The following is a 23,107-nucleotide window of genomic DNA, read 5'->3' as shown; positions in this document are numbered from 1 at the left end:
CCAGTAAGTGAACAAGAAACGGATTTTAAAAATTTATTAGAACCAAAAGACATTTTATAAAGTATAAGCAAAAGGCAGATGACATTTTAAGACCCAAGAGCTCTGGGGTACTGGGCCCTCTGGCTCCCCCAGTGACATGAGTTTCTTCTCTTTAGGGGAGACGGAGGGGGAAAGAGTCTGAGCAGCAGAAGAGCTACAGAAGAAAAGGAAATGATACATCTGCTCACAACTCTGAACTTGCAAAGAAACTCCCTCAAACTAGCCAACGGGGATGAAGGTAAGGTGGGGTGAGGGGAAGGGGTGGACGTGGGCCAAAGGGTTTTCTTTAAGTCACTGGGTAAATGTTGATTTCTAGAGGAACTCTGGTCCTTTCCCCACCTTCCACGGTGTAAAGTTTGCAGCAGCAAACTCGGATTCAGTCTGGATCTGATAAACCCTCCTTCACAGAACCAGGCAATTTTCCTTGAGAGAGGTTATAAACAGGTTGGGGAGGAAAGAAAACCCCTATAATCGTGACATTTTATACTGGACTACTGTTGGCAGCAAATGACAATAGTTTAAAACTATTTTTAGTTTTGGTAGAATTTTCTGGGTTTTCAAGGACCTTTCATGGCTGCAAAGCTGGGAAGGGAGAACACATCTGTAAGATGAGTGGTGAACTCAAACTGAAAGGGCCTGCCTCTTAAAAGAAAAATGTGTTTACTTAGCGGTCCAGTTGCACTAGGGCTCTGAGAGATGAAAAACCTTAGAGAGCGAGGTCACGAGGGGGTCAGAGCACCACATGACAACAGGAGTAAATACTTCATCTGCTAACTGCAGACTAGCTTCATTTCGGAAGTAATTTGGTTGAAAGGAAGCAGAAGGCCGTCTGAAAGCAAGGGACGATTCCCAGGTGCGGCTCTTTCTCTGGGTCCACTGTCCTATCGAGTTGCACAGAGGTTTGTAACGATGGAATATCTTAGGCACTCTGAAAATACTTCCAATTTTATACACTCATGTACAGTAGGAGAGCTTCGTTTTTCTCTCGGCTTCATGTGGGTAGATCATCCCCACCCTGAAAATCCTGTGTGCATAATTACCTCCTTTCTTCGGTTTCTCACAGCCCCTTGTGCTTTTCTGTATCAAGAGGTGTATATTCTGGAGGCGCCTGGGTGGCTCAGTCAGCTGGGCATCCTGCTCTTGATCTTGGGGTTGTGGGGTCGAGCCCTGTGCTCAGCAGGGAGTCTGCTTAGGATTCTCTCACTTGCCCCTCTACTCACTAAAAAAAAAAAATTTTTTTTTGGCTTTCCAAAGGCTGGTCCGGTGTAAAATGGGGCCAGCATAGGGTTTTGGTGTTATGATTAACTTTGTGATTTGTTGGTTTTCTATTCCATCATAACCCTTAATTCCTCCCTTTTTGGGGTCACTAGTTGAGGTGACAACTATCCATTTATCTATTTTTGCCTCACTTCTCTTTGTCTACTCTGGCCTCACCCCTGGGGTTTTGATATTCAGTGTTTTCATGGCCCAGAGGGTTCACATTTTCCATTTTTTTCACTTTATCTAATTTTATTGCATCAGGGGGTCCACTGACTTGGGCCTGGATGTGTCTTTGTGGTCTTCAGACAGCCATTTTCTGTGCGTGGTCTGTGGATATTTAAAAAGGCACAAAACCCTAATTCTATTAAGCAAATCCTCTGAATCCATTTTTTTTTTTTTTTTTTTTACTGATTGTATCTGTTGATCACACACTAGGAGCATGGACTTTCTCTTTGTAGTTCTATCAATTTTTGCTTTCATATTTTGAAGGGATATTAGTGGCCACTGCTCAGAATAGTCTAAATCAAGAGTAATGCAATGGTTTGCCCTCTTAATCTTTTGGAAGAGTTCCCCAGTACTGCCCTGCTTTCGCCCAGTGATTTAGGATCCAGCTTGTCCATCCTAGGTGGAGGGTGTTTTTGCAGCCGATTGGTAGAAAATAATCTGTGGTGTCCACAACATGTGATACAAAGTAAACAGTCCTTAATGCAGTAAGTGTATAAATAATTATAAACTGTGGTAAAAACTGAGAAGAGAGTCCTGCTAGCCTAGGTTTGCACGGGGGGGGGGGGGGGGGGCGCGGGGGGTAATGGACCACCCAGAGTGCATATGTGATCTCAGAGCCCCATTCCCCTGAGAGCAAAGGGCTTGAAGACTGGAAAGGTGGCGAGCAGGGCCCTGCAGGGTAGTGTACGGATGGCGGGGGGAGACCCACCCCATCACCAGGGCAGCAGATGCAGGAGGAAGGAGGGACAGTGTGTGGCACTCAGAGCCAGAGAGAGAAAACAACGCCACTGTCCTGCCCACAGGCAGTTCAGGAACCTGTGGGGTCCGACAGGTGTGGGCTAGGCTGGGGCGGGAGGGGGGGGCTTTCTTCTCCCAGCTCCCCCACGAGGGGCGCCCTCAACCACGGTCCTAGGGAAAGGCGAGCGCAAGGTCGTAGCTGTAGGCCGGCGCCGTGTCGCCAGATGCTCGGCAGACGGGAAGCGCACTCTGGAAGGCCAGCCGGTCCACGGCAAACTCGTAGGCGTGGATCAGCCCGCGGTGCCTAGAGGAAGCACAGGGCCAGCGAGCACGTCAGCACAGCGCTGCCAGCCCCCACCCCAGGCTGCACCCAGGACAGTGCTTCCTGTAACACGCGTGTCCCTCAGACACTCGGAATCCCCGGACTCGAGACAAGTCTGGCCGAGGGCATGGCCGGGGCGGAGGGGGGGGAGAGAGGGGGAGAGTCACCCCGCAGCTTGAGGAGGACGGGGCTTGGCCACCAGCACTAGGAGTCAAGCCCCGGCCAGGCCCCTGGGCGCCCCAGCTCTCCTGGGGAGGCCCTCACAACTGCTAGAACGGCCGTGCCTGAGAGAAGACCCTGGCGGGATTCTCCTCACAAAATCAAACTGAGAGGGGCTGCTCTGAACCCTTGCAGCCCCAGCCCACTGACCTTCTGTGAGCGGTGAAGTTGTCCAGGTCCGTGTTGCGCACCACCCTCTCGTAGGGCACGTTGGCCGTGATGAGGCTGTGGCTGGTGAAGGACAGGTGACGAACGGGGTGCCTGGAACACAATAGGAGAGCCGTAGGAAAGGGAGCCCCCTGAAACTGGGCTCTAGAACCCTATGCCAAGCTTCTCATTGACAGAGGACAAGCCTGGGTGCTTGTCTGGTGTTTCGGATGTCAAGGAAGTTAGCCGCCTGCGGTAGAGAACAGCCCCATTTCGGGCTGGCTGGCCTTGGGTAAGTTCTCCAGGTTCCCCAGCTCATGGTGTGGGGCTGAGTCCTAAAAGCCCCCTCCTTTACCATGGAGGTATGGACCATCTGCAGGTGCTTTCATGCTGCGACCATGTGCAACAATGACTAGAGAGGGGATAGTGCCATACCCTGGGGCCGGAGCTGCAGGAAGAGCTGCCCTAGAAGGGGAGGTGGACCGGCTGCTTAAGGCAGTTCTTTCGGGGAATGGCACCATGGCCGAGTTCTAGCTGCCTTCTGGCACCACCTGGTGGCAAGTCCACGCATCACCACAGAAAGCCGGAAAAAAGATGACACACCTGCTCGCTGAGTAAGGCCCGGCTGGAGAGAGTCAGCAGTGTAGCTCTCACCCAGGGCTCGAGTCTAATAAAAGCTGCTGAAGGGAGTGAGCACTAGCTCCCAGTGCTCTCTAAGCAGCAGCCAATTCGTCTTTTAACCTTGCCTGCTTTTGCACCTTGACCTGGACTGCCCTACCTTATGCGTCGGAGACTCCACTGGGTCTTGCCGACCCGAGCTGGGCAGGAGTCCTGGCAGCGATAACAGAGGAGCTGCCTCTCCAGGGACCGGGGTTCCTGGCCTGAGAAACGGAACCCCTGCAGCCGGCCCAGGGGCTACGCCAACGACGGTGTGGGGAGCTGGCTCAGAGGCCGCCTGGCACCGTGAGCACCCCGTTACCTGGAGTGCACTTCCCACAGCTTTTGGCTCATCCTATAATCCCACACGGAGACCAGGCCTTCCTCGCCTCCGCTGACGATTTTCCAGTCATCCATCTGCACTGCAGAGACTCCCAGTTGGTGGGCAGACAGCGACAGGGCGATTTTGTCAGTGCGGAGGTCGTGGATCCTCACCCTGGAAGGCCCAAGACAAGCACAGAGAAGGGAAATGGGATGCAAGTTAAAGCCTGAAATGACACATTCATCCCCAGTGGTGCTGGTCTATGCACAACGATTTTGTGAAAACAGAACATACAAAAACCCCTTCGGTTGCAAACATCTAACTACCAGCAGGGACGTTATATCCCCTTATGCATGGTCACAGAGGCTAAGATGCACGAGGAATGAGCTCGCTTACAGTGCTTGCAACTCTCTAGTCAGAATGACTTAAAAGCCCCTGGAACAAGAGAGACTCAAGAGAAATGCCATGCTTTCTCTGCTCGACAGGGAAGATGCCTGCCCTGAGCACGAGTCTGCTCCGAGGGAAGGTGAGCGGGGACTGGCGTGCAGCTGTGCAGGCTGCCCCAGCGGTAAGTGAGGTGTCCAGCACAGTAGTAGTGCTGGCCGTCGAAGATTCTGTTAAGGGCAGCAGATAAACCAGCCACACGCGTCTGCAACCCAGATCCTTACCCGGTTGGGAAATAACACTTTTCCGGTCTTTAACTGACTCTGTAAGTTCATTACCTTCTTGTTGAAATTTGGAAAGGGATGTGTCTGTCTATGGTTGACTATGTGGACAGTTGGCTGCCACTTATCTGAAGTCTCAAAGCAATTACTTGCTTTGTCATAATCTGAATTTAAGAACCTCTTTACTCTTTACCTAAGAATATGTTGAATTTCCACATATGGACAAATTAGATAATGAGACAGAAATTTCTCATCCAGCAGAAACACCAACATAGTTCTGGAAATAAGCCACAAGAGCAAAAATTAAATGTGGCAAAATTTCAGTACAGGTGAATTTAACAGCCTCTGCGCTGCAAGTCAAGAAGGAAAAGACCCTACCACCCAGCGGGGGAGCTGGACAAACCCAATGCTGACATGTTATATGTGGTCCCGACAAGTGTTGAGGGGAGATGATCTGAAACACATTCTGTGTCCTAAACTCTCAGTTATGAGCATGCACACACTAGATCTATTGTTTTCAGAGTTATGAGGAACATTAATTTGAACCAAAAATTCTATATCCAGTGTAGCTACCAAGTTTAAATGCATAATTAAGATTTTTTTTTTTTTAACAGAAAAAGACCCCAAATCAGCTACCTGTGGATACTTTCGAAAAGAAAGGGATGTAGCAAAATCCTGGCAGAACACACAGGCCCTGGAGAGATGAATAAAACACTCAAATGTAGCACCAGATCGACCACTCAAGACCTAACATGCTTCCTCAGTCATGGATGCACGCTTCCTCAGTCATGGATGCACGCAGGACAAACCCACATATTAACAACAGTAAGTGCTCTGAATGGATCACAAAGTAGAACACAGGAAGGGTGGACTTCAGGACAAGAAGCTTTAGAATGACGAAGGGGAGAGTTTAGTAAATGTTTGGTAAAACCGCCCGGGGTCGGGGGGGGGGCGGGGGGGGGGAAGAAAACTTACATGGACCTAGTTTTTGCAGTTTTTTAATCTACTCAGGTTTAAGCTGCTTTTCTTAAGTCTCCAAATTTGAAAACCTAAATGAAATAAACAACTTTCTAGAAAAATGAGAATTACCCAAACTGACCTGCCCTGCCCCCCCAAGGACAGAAAGGGCTACAAGGAGCAGACTGAGAAAGCCATCAAGGGCGCAACTACCCCACAAACCAGCTAAATGGGCCCCTCCTGGACGGAAGAGCCCAGGGACTCTGCACACCGCTCCACAGCCCGGCAAGGCTTCCCACGTCTGTCTGTGAAGCCGGCATTCTGTCCTCCCCCAAACTGACCGTGACAGCAGGGTATCAAAGACAACACGAGATCGGTGTCAGCGCTCGGGCCAAAATACAGAATTCGTCAAGGATATCTATTAATCTAGTTCACCGAGTCACTACAACAAATCATGGATACTGAAACGTGAGGAGATAGAGCACTTATTTCTAATGAAGGCTTTAAGATAAACAGTGATCTTTTACTAATACTTCACATTGTTTTAAAAATTAGGTACAATTAGGGCGCCTGGGTGGCTCAGTTGGTTAAGCGACTGCCTTCAGCTCAGGTCATGATCCTGGAGTCCCGGAATCGAATCCCGCATCGGGCTCCCTGCTCGGCGGGGAGTCTGCTTCTCCCTCTGACCCTCCTCCCTCTCATGCTCTCTGTCTCTCATTCTCTCAAGTAAATAAATAAAATCTTTTTTAAAAAAAATAAAAATTAGGTACAATTAGATACAAGAATAAATGAGAAGTGGACAAGTTTATTAGAAATGATAGTTGAAGATAATTCAGTAATAACTCAGAATCAAATGAAATTAATATGTCAAAATCAATAGCTATCCTAGGTACAAACAACCACTAGTTTTAAAAACTGTACTCAAAAGATCTCACTTATAAAAGCAATTAAAGACTATACCCTATAATAACTTTCTCAACTTGGAGCTCCACCAGCTACATTGCATCAAAATAAATTCTAGATGGCTCAAAGAGTTAAGTATAATTAGCTACAAGAATATTCAGAATAGGGAAGGCCCTTCTAAACCAAAAAAAACCTCAAAGTCAAGAAGGAAGATATTGATAACTATATATAAAAGTGCTTAATATTTTCCTACATGGGGAAAAAAAAAATCAAAGTCAAGGCAAATGATAAACTGGGGGAAATGTTTGCAACAGAGGTAACTGGCTAATTTCTTGTTAAAAAAATTCATTCGAATTGAAAGTAAAGATTGGCAACCCAATATTAAAATAAGAGAAAAGCTAAGAAAAAAAGTTAACAGGAAAATACTAATGGCTTTTAAACATGTGTGAGATGTGTTCACTGGTAATGAGAAATTATGAACTAAAATTACATTTGGATACCACCTGTTGCCTATCTATCTACCTGGCAAAGGTCAAGTTTGGTAGTAAACTCTGTGAGACCCTTCATGCTGGGGAGCCTTGGACAGACAGGTACTTATGTATGCCTGATGTGAGCATGCCTCTTTGGGGTGTGATCTGGCAATATTCAACAAACAATATACTTTACTTTTGACCTAGCAGTTTTGTTTCTAGGAATTTATCTAGGCTGTATCTAATATGTGTATAAAAATACACACATGGACATATAAGGCCATTAGCTACAGCACTGTTTTTAGTAGCAAAAGATGGAGTTTCTGTTTCAGACAACTTACCCTCCCACTGAAAATCACTTAGTACTGCTGGATAAATAACACCCTTTAAAAGGCACTGCTGGGTTCACAAAGCAAGCGACTGCCCCAGGACCCAAGCTGGAGAGCAGCCTGGACAACCTGGGGTGGGGCAAGCCTTCTGGTAGGTGCCAACCTCAGGAACCAGCGGCAAGATGGTAAGACTTGGGCCCACCCAAAATGGGGTGGGGAGTTGGAGTCAAGACGCCTGCCTTAAAAAAAAAAAAAGCCACATAAAACTTCTGGAAATGAAAATACCACTCCTGAAATTAAATTCAGAAGAATTTGTGTATTAGACAATAAATTTGAAAGGTAACCTAAAATGGAGCACAGATAAACATGAAAAATGTGACTGAGGGGTTAAGAGATGCAAATGATAGAAGGGGACAGTTCACCATGGGGCAATATCCGTAGAGTTAATGGTTGGTATTTTTCTAGAATTCATGAAAGGCATGCATACTCACACTCCATGAGCACTAATCAAAATAAGAATTACATATTTCTAAGTATCCTACTGAAGTGACAGAAAGAGGTCCTAAAAGCAACCTGAGGAATAAAGCCATCACCGGTCTAGGGCTGGGAACAGAGGGGCCGGGACTCTCGTGGCACTGGCAGCACAGTTAACCCGCCCGTCAGTCAGCCGGAGCGCCAGTGAGTGCGGGGTGGCCACACAGCAGGGCCGCCCGGCCAGCAGGCGGCGCTCACCAAGCCACTGCCACTCGTGAGGAGCGTGGACCGGGGCTGTGACAGGTGTGGACGTGCAGACACCCCGTGGAGGAGGACCGGGCTGCTCAGGAAGAGAAGTGCGCAGAAGCCCGGCTTCTCCGTTGTGCTTTTGAATTCAGCTCTGAATGTGTAGGTCACCTGTTTAAGAGAAGCTGGAAAATTTTAAGATTTTGGGGGTGCCTGGGTGGCTCAGTCAGTTAAGCGTCGGACTCGGTTTCAGCTCAGGGCTTGATCTCAGGGCTGTGAGATCAAGTCCTGTGTTGGGCTCTGAGCGCTGGGTGTGGAGCCTGCTTAAGAGTCTCTCTCTGCCGCCCTCGCCCCCCGCCCCCACTCTCTCTTTGAAAGGAAAAAATAAAGGGAAAAATCTTAAGATTCTGGAAGGACACAAACTGGTGACAGCAGGTACCTGGGGAAGATTGGCAATAGCAGAACGAAGGGGATAAAGGCACCTTTTCCTTCTAAGTGGAGACACTGCGGGGTTGTTTCAGAAACAGGAACTCATTCGTGAGAGGGGAGGGGGCACCCTGAGTTCTTCAGGGGTACGGGCTGTGCTGTTTCTTAAGCTGGGGGGTGGATGCACAGGCATTCCGTGACTAAACTGGATACATAGCTTACATACGCTCCAGATAAAACTGGACTGGAGAAATACGTAGTCCCAGAACATGGAGATGCGCTCGTTCTTCCTGGCCAGCGCGGGGAACCATCCAGGCCCCGCAGCGCGCTGACGAGCTCTGTGACTAGGGCCGCGCGGTCCTCCCTACTCAGGGAGGGGTCGGGGGCTACAGATGCGGGGAGAGCACGAACAGGCTCGGAAAACAAAAGTCTCCCTCTCCGCATTTAGAGCCACTTGAGGCATTTGTGCGAAAGAGAAGGGAGAAAAGGTGTAAATGCTGTAAAGGGAGCACTGCCCGTAGGCACAGCTGCACTGCTCACTCACAGCACCTTGTAAAGGATGGGGGGGGGGGGGGGGGGGAGATTCTAGCCCAAGTACTTTTCAGTGCATATTTGGTTAATAAGGGTCTATTTTGCTGGGGTGATTTTCATAAAGAGCTCCTCTGTTGAATATTTATACTCCATAATTTACAGTTTGGCTGTTAGGGAGACAAAGGCAAACACAAATTTGGTCCAGAAGTTCAAAGTTTGCCATCTGTTTTCCTATTGTATTTAGATACCAGCATGGATGGCTCCAAACACAATAAACAAGTACACCAAAAGATACAGCATTTGTGTAACATCACTAAGGAAAACAAAAACGGGCCAAAAGAGACTTGAACTTCTCCCCCCAGGAAAAAAGGAAAAGCATTTATGACATCTCCTTAGAGAGGCATCACTTTGCTTTCTCATCAACAGACAGAAATAGCACACCCTACGGTGTGCAAAGTCCACACGAGCCATTCAAATCCACATTAAGAAACCGGTGTCTGCCTCGAGCATCTGACAGCGTGCGCCACCAACCTGAACCGTGTCCCTTGGCCAGGCGTGCAACCTCAGCCCTCCAGTCAGAGACTCGATGCTGGGAAACAGGTAGCACGACAAATGGGCACAAAATCCTGCCAAGACAATGGATTCCAGGGCCAGAAAGAAGCCAATGGTAGATATCGTGAATTCCTATCTAGCGAGTATTTCGTCAAGTTTGCCCGTTGAAAAGAAAAATAATTGGTCCGAGAGCTGTAATTGTATTATGTTTAATATTCATGGTTGGGTTTGGAGGGCTGTTCCAACACTCCCTCTCTCCAGCCCCTCTCTAATGAAAATCACACCCTAGGAGTCGGCTCTAGCCCGCCAATTAAAATAAAAGACACCAGAACCTTCCAAAGACTCCAGCAGAGGAGCATCCATCTGATGGGCAGGATAACGTGCTGGAACTGAGAGGGAGGCACGCTCTGGTTGGTCCTGTGCTAAGAGCTTTGAATAACTTATTATAACACTTGCAGATGGAGCAAACACAACATTTACGCCCCGCTCACTCTGTCTCTGACAGCGGGCAACAGCACACCACCACTTCATATTTGTCGGGGCCAGAAGTAAGCTCTGAGACTCTTTAGCTGGGGGTCATCACTCAGGGCTCGCCTCCCATTGGTTTGGATTAAATAGTCCCGAATGATAATAAGGCAAACTGTATTTGATGGCAAAGATGAAGCCTATTCAGATTCTGGCTCGGCAGTTTCATTTAGAAGGACCTGACCTGAAGCTATATTTCTATCCAGAAAATAGAGGGAACAAATAAGAAAACATTAACATGGAGCCTTTTTTATTAAAGACCAAATTAATCAGAAAAGCTAGTGTTTTTTGTTGTTGTTGTTGTTTTTCCAAGAAACCAATACATGATTCTGTTTTGTCCTGTTGAACCTGGGCTATTAGAGAATCTTAAATATAACCTTATATGCCAGAATCAAGAGCTTTATCTCTGCAGCACTGACGATGGCCTCTGGTGAAGGATTCACTGTCAACAGCAACTAGAAGAACATACAATTTTAAGTAGAACGAGCCAGTTTAATTTTGCAACTCTAGGCTCTGCTCAGAGCTCTGCATTTTAAAGCTGTATCTCTGAGGTTTGGAGTTCCCTCGGACTGCTCACTTGACCTTCCTGACCGCTTCCTCAGTGGGGCAGCACTAGATGGCCTTGGAAAGCTCTGTGAACATCTTGCGATTCCCAGCAAGCCAGTCCGCCGTGATGCCAGTGGTGGGCAATAATGGTGATGTATGTACCCCGCCCCCAAAAATAAGGCACATGATCCCACATTGGAAACGTGGAAATATTTAGCTTATTTTAATATCCTTTTAGATTTTAAATTTCAATCAGATGGCTATACCTAGAATAACCGCTCTATTTTATGGTCAACTGATTTTCAACAATGGTGCTGAACAGTCCGACAGGGCAAAGAATGGTCTTTCAACAGATAGTGCTGGACATCCATGCAAAAGAATGAGGGTGGGCTCCCACCTCACAGCATATACAAAAATCAACTGTAACTGCATCGGGACCTCAATGGAACAGCCAAAACTAGAAAAATTCTTGGAAGAAAACTTATATTAAAGCAGATCTTCATGACCCTGGGCTAGGAAATGGCCTCTTCAGTGTGACACCAACAGCACTAGTGAAAGAACAAAACAGATAAACTGAACTTCATCAAAATTAAAAACTTCCGTGCTTCAAAAGACACCCCCGAGAGAATGAAGGGACAGCCCACCGATTGGGAAAAAAATACTTACAAATCATATCTGATAAAGGCTTGGCATCTCGAATCTTATGAAGGACTCTTACAACTCAATAAATAAAAAGACAAGTAACCCAGCTAAAAAAACAGGCCAAGGATCTGAATGGACACTTATCCAACGAGGCCAAAAGCACATGAAAGATTGTTCAACACCATTAGCCACCAGGAGAATGAAAATCAAAACCACGATGAGCTGCCACTTCACACCTGTTACGCGATAATTAGAGACAAGAGCGAGGACTGGCGAGGATGTGAAGCAATGAGAACCGTCGCCCACTGCCGGTGGGACTGTCCCATGGTGCAGCCACTTTTTGAAAAGAGTCTGGAAGTTCCTGAAAAGGTTCAACATTGAGTTACCATATAAGCCAGCAATTCCACTCCTCAGTTTATAGCCAAGAAAACTGAAAACCTACGTCTACACAGACATTTGTACTTGAATGATACAGCAGTATTTGTAATAGTCAAAAAGTGGAAACAACCCAAGTGTTCATTAACTGATGAACGAATAAATGTGGTATATTCATACGATGGCATACTATTTGGCCATAGAAGGAATGAAGTAGTGATTCATGCTACAATGCAAGTTTAACTTGGAAACGTTATGTTAAGTGGAAGAAGCCAGTCATGAAAGGTCGCATTTTATAGGATTCCGTTTATATGAAATGTCCAAAACAGATTCATAGAGACAGAAAATAGAACAGTGGTTGCCTAGAGCTGGAGGAGCCAGAGGGAAATGCGGTGTGGCTGCTAGTGGGTACAGGTTTCTTTTTAGGGTCATGGTGATGGCTGCATGACCTTGTGAATGTCATACAATTTAACTTTGTGGATTGTACAATTTAAATTGGCAAATTGTAGGCATGTGAATTTATCTCAATAAAGCTAAAAATTTAAAAACTCATCTTGAGATTCCAGGGCGAGAAAGGCAGTGGGAACTGTTGGTGCAGTGACGGTCGCCTTGGCAGCCCTCTCCCATCCTGACATAGGCCCTTAGCACCAACTCCCACTTAGATTCTCCCTGCAGAGCACTGATGAGCTGCTCTGTTCCAGATCCCCGATTTCATGGTGGGGAATGAGCAGGTCGCTGATGAGGAGACTGAGAACAGACAGAATAGAAAGGGGCCTCCAGTAACACAGCCCCCAACTGCCAACTACTCATTATTTAAATCATTGAAGAGAAAGTGGGAGTTCTGGTTCTGGCCAAGAAGAAGCCTGTTACTGCCTGTCTCCTGCTGGCCACAACCAAATCCTCTGGACGAAACACAAAGCAAATACCTGAGGACACTGAAGAGTCAACTCCGGGATGATGGGCTGTGGAGGAAGTGGCCGCATGGGGAACGGGTTTCCACTTTTTTCCCCTCTTCTCTCAGCCATGCCCCAAATATGAGCTCCAAGAGTTGTGTGGTGGTGTAAGAGCTCAAACTCCGAAAGAAACACCACCTTTCTGAAGAACCAAGGGAAAGGGCCCTTCCAGTCCCAAGAATGTGTGTGTTGGGGAAGGGATGTCTTTGTGGGGATTTCCCCTGCTCTTTTCTCTTTTGCTTTGTTACCACAGAGCTGCAGGGTGGTAGTGAAACAGGCAGGGAAAACAGAGAAACCCTCACTTCTGGTCAGAGGCCCAAGAGAAAGGAGCTCCTGAAGGCTGGAAAGTGGTGGGACGAAGAGAGGAAGAAACTGAAGGAGAGCCTATTACCGTCTGTACCAGACCCCACACAGCTCCCAGGCTTATCTCCGAGCTGTGCGCAGGACGGCTCCAACGCGGTAGAGCAACGGCTCTGAGATTTCAGCTCACACTGCCATCTTCAGACGACCTGAATAGACCTTTTTCCTGAAGACACAGAGATGGCCAATAGACACATGAAAAGATGCTCAATAGACACATGAAAAGATGCTCAATACCACTTATCAGGGAAATGCAAATCAAAACCACAATGAGATATGACCTCATGCCCGTCAGAATGGCTAGTATCACAAAGAAATAAGCATTGGCGAGGATGTGGAGAAAAGGGGACCCTGGGCACTGTTAGGGGGAATGCAAACTGGTGCACAGCGGTGCAGCCACTGTGGAAAGCAGTATGGGGGATCCTCAAAAAATTAAAAATTCCACCGGGGGGTATTTACCCAAAGAAAACAAAAACACTAATTTGAAAAGATGAACTCCTGTGTTCACTGTGGCATTATTTACAAGAATAAGATATGGAAGCAATTTAGGTGTCCATTGATGGATGGATGGATAAAGAAGATGTGGTATATATACACAATGGAATATTCTCAGCTATAAAAGGTGAAATCTTTCCACTTGCAACATGGATGGACCTAGAAGGTATTATACTGAGAGAAATAAGTCAAAGAGAAAAAGACAAATACCATATGATTTCACAGATGTAGAATCTAAAAAACAAAACAAGCAAACAAACAAAAAACAAACAGACTCATAAATATGGAGAACTCGTGGTTGTCGGGGGTGGGGGGGGTAGAGTACAATATTCCAGGTATAAAATAAATAAGTCCCAGAGATGCAAAGTATAGCATAGGGAATACAGTCAAGAATGTTGTATGGTAATAGATGGTAACTATACTTATCCTGGTGATAATGCATAAATGGCCAATATTATTGGATCACTATGTTGTATACCTGAACTAATATAACATTGTATGTCAGCTATACTTTAGTTAAAAAAATAAAAAACCAATACCATCTCAGACTAACCCCTGAGTAACATTATGTGTGGGACAGAGCCAGAGAAGCATTAACAAAACCTTTGAAAATTGAGCTGACACTGGAATCGCCAGCCACAGAAGATAGAACTTGCAGTCTGAACCTAACCAGGGTCACTGCCCATTTACAACAAAAATCTTTTTTTTTTTTTTAAAGTAGGTTCCACGCCCCAGAGTGGAGCCCAACATGGGGCTTTGAACAGACGCTGAGATCAAGAGTCAGACGCTTAACCAACTGAGCCAGCCAGACGCCCCCTAAAACAAAAATCTTAACATTCTCCAGAGGATTATACAACAGGTTCCAAAGTGGACACAACATAACATTTCAAATGTCCAGGATACAATCCAAAATTACTTGACATACACACCCCACCCCACCCCCCGCCCCACAGAAACAAACAAACAAACAGAAAAACACCAAAAAACCCCCAGGAAAATGTGACCCACTCTTAAGGGAAAAAACAAATAACCCAGATTTGGGGAATCATCAATAAAGGTAAAATGGTAAGAAAGAATGATGTTCTGGGCAGACAAACAGATCTATATGCAAATTTTGAACTCAAAAGATCTGAAATAAAAAATTCACTGGATGGGCTCAGTAGGGAGAATGGATACAGCAGAGGAAGGAGTCATTGAACCTGAAGTTAAATCGAAGAGTTATTAAACAGTCTGAAGGACAGAGAGTTTAGGGAAGAAAATGAATAGAGAGAGCATCAGGGGCCTGTGGGATAATATCAGAAGGTCTGACATCATTGAGTCCCAAAAGGAGAGGAGAAAGGGATTAGTGCAGAAAAAACATCTGAAGAAATAATGATTTGGTAGAAGATATAATGCACAGATTGAAATGCTCAGTGAACCCCAAACAGAGGTTAAACTGAAACAACGACAAAGTGGCCTATTTCCTTCAGTCTTTCTCTTGGTAACCTATTCAGGCTTCTCGTGTTATCATTCCTAAGCCATTAATTCATTTTGCCTTCATTGAGCAAACACGTACTTTCATTTAATTGAAAATACCATTGATCATAAGCACCATTATTTTGTGTAACATCTAAAAATGCTGCCAATTAATTTTAAGATGTCCTTATAAAGGACACGCCCTGACTGCACAGCTGTGAAGATGTAAAAAGGGCATCTTCGACTAAACACAGAACTTGGTGCTGAGCACTCACTGAGCACTGGACGCTGTGGTGAGAACGGACCCGAGCGCACTCCTGATGTTACTCCTCGCTCTTCTTGGTTTAGCAGGAAAGGGCAAAATGTGCCAGGGAGAAGCACCAGCCAACAATAACTATTTCCACCCTAATCATTCTCTTCGTCTTTATCAGACTCTGTCTTTTCTGGAAAGGATGAGATGCTAGGTGAGCTATTCTTTTCCTTTAAATTTTAGCCTCACCGCCCCCCCCAAAAAAAACTCCTTACAAAACTCCATGTTTGCTAATTTCCTTACGTTCATGAAAAATTATTTTTGTCTTAACCTGTGACAGTTTTATGTATCTTTTGATAGAGCACTAAGAGACCGCAGTAGAAATTAAGTTTAAAAAAAAGGGGGGGTTCCAGTTTTTTAAAATTGCATCGGCCATTAAGTGACAACCAAGTACATAGCTCTCTTCATAGTATCTGACCCCTTACTCCCACTTTTGAGATAAAACATAAGCTGTAAGAGCCTGTGCGTACATCTCTAATGAGATCCGACTCCTAGCTAGTAAGCCTTTGCTGAAAACACACACACACCCCTTCCCTCTACTAGATTTGAGAGTCTAGATTCCTTATTCTTTCTTTTTTCCAGATGTATAATTTTTTAACCCCTGTGTTTCAAATTCATTTTGCTTTCACTACTATTCTGATCATAAGGAACAACGGCAAGCCCCTGACAGCCCAGCAGCGGTCAAACAGCCAGCACAGGTCTAGGACTGCCCTGATGAAACGCCACTCTGAATAACCCCCTTCTCAACTCCAAGCCACTAGTCTGTTCTTTACATCCACAGAGACAGAGGATTAAAAAACAAAACAAACCAAAACCCACACTGCAACACTGGTTTCCTAACGAAACAGACTTCCCACGGGCAAATCTATACCTGAACATGATCAGAGAGCCGTTTTACACAGGGCCTTTAGCTCCTCTTCTGGCAGCCCTGCTTTAGGAGCTTTACGGAGTTTGTCAGTCTCCTAATGGCAGGACGCGTTCAGCTGACAAGGGTCAGGACAATGTGGCTTTAACTGTCCCCCTACAGCCTACGGGGTTACGTTATGCAGGCGCTAGAGACCTCTTCTCTGGAACACTACGGTGGTTTCCTGGGAGCCTCGCTGTAGTTGAACACCTAAATGCTCATGCTGTAAACAAACTCTGAAGCATAACCTGCGGTCCTAAACCCTTCCATTTGGATGCCCCCGAGAGCCCTCTGCATTTGCTCTCCTGGAAAGAGAGTAGTAACGGCTCTGTCCCTGGGGGGAGATCCTACCAGATAACCGTGGAGCCTTTGTACGGCTCAGTCTGCAAACTACAATATGGAAGTAAACTGCAAACTGACTGGTTTCGTTTGCTGGGCCACATGTGGGGCCACTTACCAAGCCTAGTTTTTTTTTAAGAGAAAAACTGGACATACACTGAGGAGTTTAATTCTTGAGCTCAGAAATTATCAGCCATTTTAGGAAGCCTTGAGAAACAGTTTTCTTTCAATAGAGCACACTCACATCATCTTTCTGCTCTAAGGGAAGGGGGTAGCAGCGGGGTGAAGGTCAGGAGTTGAAAATATTATTTGACACGATAATTATTTTTGCAAGCTGCTGCACTGGTGCGGCCGAGGTCTGAGACTTGGCAAACGGGAGTGCCCGCCTCGCGATCTGATCCCCCCCCACCAAGCAGCCCACCACCTGCAGCCCGGGGCCGGGCCGGGGGAGGGGGCGCTGGCAGACCCTGGCCTCCAGCCATGCTACCTCTCTTCGGGGCACTGGATCAGACACGGCAGCTAACCAGCCAAAAAAAAAAAAAAAGACAAGGGGGAGAGGGAACAGGGAGGGAAAAAGACCTAAAATTTGGACTCAGAGGGTCTTTTCAGACACTTTAATCCTTTCGTGCTGATGGTTCCTGGAGCGTCCGTGGCTGGCACTGGACCCTGTAGCAGGAAAATCCGACTCCCTAAGCCAAAGCGTTAAAGAGAAGACTGCTAATCAGCTAAATAGAAACTGGAATCTGTTCCCATCAAGTCCCTTTTTCCCCCCATCACCAGAGGGACACCATAGTGTTCTGAAATACACTCTTGACATCATTTGGCAGGCAACCCCATTCTGTTGAACACGATTCAGCCCTTAGGTTATTGTTTTTAATATTAGAAAGTGAGCTTTTAAATGCCAAACAAATTTTGCAGCAGGGGGACAAAAGATATTCCAAGTGGTCTCACTGGACCTTCCACCAACTGTGTCCACCAAATGGCTTAAAAGACCACCTTCCCATGGTGTTTCAGAAATGAGGCAGAGACATAGCTCTGTCCAACTATTACCTAATGCAAGACTTTGTTCTCCAAGTTCACAGAGATGGTATTTAAGGATCAGGCTGAACTGAGGCAGGCAAGGCTGTGGAGTGAGAATGTAGCCGTGCAAGCAACAGAGGGAACGAGCGAGCACGGCGGAGGGGCAAAGCCCCATTACAAATGGCCGGGGCTAAAAACGTGGCTCTTCACTCACACCTACCTCCTGTCCATGTTGCCACTGACCATGAGGTTGGGAGGGCTGTCCCTGAGGTTGACGCAAGTGAAATCACCAAGCGCGTTGCCCAGCTTCGAGAGGCAGCGTTCTGCTTCCAGGCTGTACACCAGGATCTGGGAAGGAAGGAAGATACGTGGGTGAGCGGCTGCATACAGCAGGCCTCCATCCAACACTTCTCATTCCGGCACCGTCACGCAGCTCCCCTTAACGGAGATGTTCTGTGAGTAATTTCCTGACCTTTTCCAGGATAGGGATATGGCTCTTAGAATGACAATAGGAGATGCAAAAGAAAACAAAAGAACATCCAAAGAATTCCTCAGGCCAAGGTACAAAAATCATAGGACACAAAGGAAAATGCCAAACGGGGACATTAAGTAGCCCAATTTCCTAACCTAGAAAGAGCAGCATGGAAACTAAGGGTCACTGACTGTGTCGGATTTGGAAGGCGCCTTCTGATTTTCTGATGTCCGCAGATGAGCCAGCCTGTGTTCTCTTATTTTTCCCCTCTCTGTATTGCTATCCCAGAAGGTAAAAATTCCCAGGATGGATAGTTAATCACTACATGACAGATGATTCTTTAAGACTAAACTACAAACCAAAACACAAAGTCTTATTCCCGAACGTTAAAGTTTTTTAACTGAGGTATAACTGACATTCCCAAACCTTTCTCTCTTTAGCCACTCTCCACTTGCTAATTTTAGGAGGTTCTGTTCTATAAGGTGTGGAAGCAAATAAAGTATCCTTGATCTCCAGACAGTGTATTCATTATGACTGAACATTTCTGTGTTTTCTCTCCAGCGGGGAAAAAAAAAAAAAAGGATGATTCATAAGGACTCTTTCTAAAGATTATTTAAGTCTTTTACTAAAAAAAAAAAAAAAAACCCATAGTAATACAATTAATTAACATTAAATGCTTGCTTTGGAGGGGGTGCCTGGGTGGCTCAGTCGTTTGAGTGTCTGCCTTTGGCTCTGGTCATGATCTCAGGGTCCTGGGATGGAGCCCCGTGTCAGGCTCTCTGCTCAGCAGGGAGTCTGCTTCTCCCTCTCCCATTGCCTCTGTGATCTCTCACTCTCTAATAAATAAAATCTTCAAAAAAAAAATGCTTGCTGTGGATTAGTCACTGTTGTAAATACTTAAGATACAGCCCCTGTGCCCTAGAATTCACAGTTCAAAAGCCTCCCCATTCTCTCTCTCTCTCTCTCACACACACACACACACACACACACACACACACACACACACACACACTTCTGAGCATGCATTCTATTCTGTTGATCATGTGGTTAAAATGACTGGACTCAAAAGTTTTAATGTTAATATTTTGTAGAGATTCTCCTCCCTTTGCACACACATGAAAATCATGTGCTATCTTTTTCTTCTCAACCTTACATTTATCAATTTATCAGGATACAGATTCTTATTTCAGTACTGAGAGGTTGATGGTCTCCACCTCGAAAACCATGATCTCCTTGTCAACACACATTTCTAACAAGTGAATCTTTGGAAATGCTTCACAGTTCAAACAAGACTATCATGTTAACTATTACCAGCAGCACCTGAAAGGAAAAGAGGCTATTTCAAATTTTATTTATTTATTTATTTACTTATAAAGATTTTATTTATTTGACAGAGAGAAAGACAGCCAGAGAGGGAACACAAGCAGGGGGAGTGGGAGAGGGAGAAGAAGCAGGCTTCCCGTGGAGCAGCGGGGCTCGATCCCAGGACCCTGGGATCATGACCTGAGCCGAAGGCAGATGCTTAACGACTGAGCCACCCAGGCGCCCCGAGGCTATTTCAAATTTTAAAATGCCTTCCTAATCCATTAAGACTACAGAGAACAAGCTAAGTTTTATTTTTGTTTTCAAGCAGTTGAAAATAAGTTTGAAAAAACTCAAAGAATTCTAAATAGTTCTAATAAATCTGAAAACATTTCAACAATTCTAAAATACCCGAAAAAAGTTATTCTTTCAAGTAAGAACATAGAAATAATCAAATCTTCGATCTATAGTGAATAACCTAAAAGCTGCATAAAATCAGCTCCAGGAGGGAGAAAAAAAATTAACAGCAATCTCATGGTCTCTCATATAAGGGTAATTTTCTTTGCTTCTGTATCTTGGTAGAGTTCTTAGACTCAATTTCTTTTTCAACTTCCATAGTAGGAAGGTAGGCCCCCTAATGTGCAAATGTCTGCAGTAACTGTAAGAATGAAAATCTAATGTTGAGTCCGTCTTTACTTTTTCTCATTCTTTTTTGACAAGTGGAGGGGGTCATCTCTGAGTGACACAGGGAAATCTGATCCCTCTCCAGAAAGACTGCAAATTCATCATAAAGGCATCAAAGTTCGTAGTCAAGAGTCAAGTATTTTCTGAAATGTTTAATAATTCAATGAATCCGAATATCCGAAGAGCACCTTTACCATTAGGGTTAGTTAAAGACCACAGAGATTAGAAAACACATTACCCATCTCAGAGGCAGGTCTTTCCATGTTAAAAGTCCCTTAACGACCTTTACCATTTCTCCCTCCCTCCCTCCCGCACTCTCTCTCTTTTAATAAGGTTGAGCAAATGGGACTTCATTTTATCTGATTGCCACAGACGAGTGAGATTAATTATTCATGCTCACACTCCCCCTCTTGTTAAGACCATGCATTAGACTAATTTTTCTCTTTATTGCCCTAGTTGGGTGAGTCTCAACCCATGGCCACTTGACTCCCTCTCAGACGTGTATGGATATGCTGGAAAGAAGGCAAATACAATCCAGAGCTAAAATCTCAGAGAAAATGTTCTGCACTAATGTGACCGCCAAATCAATAGATATTGCTGGGGATTTTTCCCTTTAAGTACCAAGTGTATGCTACAAAAGAGCCTACATAAAGTGATTACAGAGCAAAGTTTTATTTTAAGAATGATCTCAAGTGACAAGGTTAAGACTGGCATCTACTTTCCAGAGAGAACCACAGGAGATGCGTGTGCGGTCAGAGGACCCTGGGTCATGGCCTTGCTCTTCGGCTTCCAGGTAGAGATCTATCGAGAGGGCACCTGATGGAAACAAGCACTGTTTAAAAAGAACTTCAGCAGAAAGTTCTTTTTCTTCTTCTTCTTCTTCTTAGAAACCTTAAAGTATTTCCATAAATGCTAGTCTTAGAATCCAAACTTTCAATTTCGGCAGCTGTTCAGATTTCTTTGAAATCGTTTTCTTGAACAACTTATTTTTTTTCTGATTTCAAGCGTAATATACCTTGTAACAAATTCTAACAGAATGACATAACAAGAAGTGGTAACCTACTGTAGATCTCAGAAATGACCCCCCTTTAGCAGGTCGGTGTATATACGGCTAGACGTACGTCTGCCTTGTCTGTTTCTCTGTGTGTATAAAACCGTTTTTTTTTCCTCTGAATGGGATTATATTGTTTTACAATTTGTTTTTCCTAAACAACATGAGAGTCCTTTCCTCATTAGTGTCTAGAGATAGATCCTGTTCTTTTTAATGGCTGCATAGAATTTCTCTATGGATATGTAATTTCATACTGATGGCTACTTGGGTTGTTTCTACTTTTTTAGACCAATAATGTAATTCGTTCAACAGCTAAGTCAACAAATATTTATTAATCATCTTCTTTGCAGTAGGTACTGGGATGACCAGGGACGGCAGCTGACATGCAGAAGCCTCAGCCTGCCGCCAGCTGAAAGGGTCCACCTCTTCACCAGCTGCTGCACGGCCCCCAGCTGTCCTGCTCCTCCATATATGGGACTTGCCTCTCTGAGGAGACCCACCTTACAGCCATGTGCCTGCATCTGGTGTTGTAATGGCAGGGGCGGCAGGGTTACAGTCAGGAAGGAGATGGCAGCCCCAGGGCCAACAGCTGGGATGCCCTGGTGCAGGCAGGCCCTGTACCTTCCAGGTGTGACCCGGAATATGGAGTGTGCCCAGGAATGGCTTTCCAACCAAAGCATAAAGGAAAGAGCTAAGAAACGGCTACTGTCCCTGCAGTGGGGTGAGGTCCTTCGCCCACCCAGTGAGAACTGAGTATCGCACTGCAAATGCTTCCTAAATCTGGGACTGCTATTACCTTCATAATGAAACAGGACCCAGTTGCATACAGAAATCACTATGAAGAGATTATAGAGCCTTGCAGTCCCAGACTTTTGGTCAGGTACTGATGAATGAAGAAAGGAGCTCCATTTCTGTTTTGATTTTAAACTTACCCAAACAGTAAGTCCTCCTCATACTCCTCTATCTGCCAAAGCCATCACACCAGCAACCTGAGCAACTGGCTCACCTCCTCAGGACCCTAGCACTGCCTTTCCAAAGGAGTGAGGAGTGGTCAGAAGGCTTCCTTACAAGATGGTGGCATTTAAAAAAGCACGGTGGGGGACACCTGGGTGGCTCAGTCGGTTAAGCATCTGCCTTTGGCTCAGGTCATGATCCTAGGGTACTGGGATCAAGTCCCGCATTGGGCTCCTGGTTCAATGGGGAGCCTGCCACTCCCTCTGCTTGTGCACACACTCTAATAAATAAAATCTTAAAAATAAATTAAAAAAAATAAAAAATAAAAAAGCACCGTGGTTTAAAGATCACTTGTCTGCCACCATTTTAAAAAGTGGGAAGTGACAAAGAGAGCTAAAGGTTGGGAGATGCTGGGCTGAGAGAGTCAAAGATAAAAAGTCACTCCCATGGTGTGGGAGAGGATATCTGAAATCCTTGGAGATGACAAAATCTACCTACTTTCTTTCTTGATTCCCTCAGAAGCCACCCCCATCACTACCACACATACTTTGCTCTTCTGAGGGGGACAGTCATGGTAAGAAGCCAAATTCTAGAGAGTAAAACAAATAACACTCATGTTCTCTCCTCTTCCATGCCAATGAAGCTTATTTCGTGCTCTCTCTGTGCTCTTGGCAGAGTTCAATTTGACAAGATCCCCTCTTGTCAGTATTGAAGGTATTTACTGGCTACACACTTCAGCTGGTGTTCCCAAGGGGCCATCTTGAACTGCACATCAGCTTCTTTTCTCCCAGACCTGTGTGCTCAAACACTGGAGACTGCTTTGGGCAGACCACCTAAGGCTCCGTGACCAAGCACCACACCACGTGCTGTAAAACACTGCTCAGACTTAGGCTCAAAGTTCCTTGGGGCCAAAATCCTATCGTTCATTCCCGCAGCACTGATCAAGGACCCAGCATGTGCTTGGAGATTAACGGATTGGTACATGGTATCCGGCAAACCCAGAGCTCACCACAGTCTGGTTCATAATAAATACCCAGAGATGCCTTTTTTTTGCTTGACACATCCTGCCCCCATTTCGGGATGCCTAATTTTGCTACTGGCCCATACAAAGAATCACTTTATCCTACTCAAAACAGGAGGTTCCATAGATCTCTCTCCAGAATATCCAGATTCTAGAACACCCTAACTGTATCCAGGCTAAGGTTTTACCCTGACAACACAGCAGACGAGAATATGTG

General features: G+C 45.5%; 1 protein-coding gene and 1 long non-coding RNA gene across 3 annotated transcripts in view; one reads left to right on the top strand and one right to left on the bottom strand.

Moving 5' to 3' along the window:
* Positions 1-19: 19 nt before the first annotated feature.
* FBXW8 (F-box and WD repeat domain containing 8) overlaps positions 20-23,107 on the bottom strand; it is a 123,311-nt gene continuing 100,223 nt past the window's right edge. Inside the window, exons 8-11 of the mRNA XM_027576154.2 lie at positions 17,627-17,754; positions 3,930-4,103; positions 2,954-3,064; positions 20-2,566 (exon numbers count right to left, since the gene is read on the bottom strand). Of these exons, the coding sequence (XP_027431955.2) occupies positions 2,434-2,566; positions 2,954-3,064; positions 3,930-4,103; positions 17,627-17,754 (546 nt within the window). The 3' untranslated portion in view covers positions 20-2,433. The remainder of the gene's footprint in view (positions 2,567-2,953; positions 3,065-3,929; positions 4,104-17,626; positions 17,755-23,107) is intronic.
* LOC113912643 lies at positions 154-22,057 on the top strand. Of its 2 annotated transcripts, none has more exons than XR_003516913.2 (3): positions 154-277; positions 5,209-5,419; positions 21,266-22,057. It is a non-coding gene; the product is annotated as an uncharacterized LOC113912643 (long non-coding RNA). The 2 variants fall into 2 exon arrangements; XR_003516914.2 differs by lacking the exon at positions 21,266-22,057 and adding an exon at positions 9,175-13,142.

The sequence above is a fragment of the Zalophus californianus genome, chromosome 14 (assembly GCF_009762305.2).
Source record: "Zalophus californianus isolate mZalCal1 chromosome 14, mZalCal1.pri.v2, whole genome shotgun sequence".
Taxonomy (NCBI): Eukaryota; Metazoa; Chordata; class Mammalia; order Carnivora; family Otariidae; genus Zalophus; species Zalophus californianus.
This window is presented reverse-complemented; position numbering and strand designations above follow the sequence as displayed.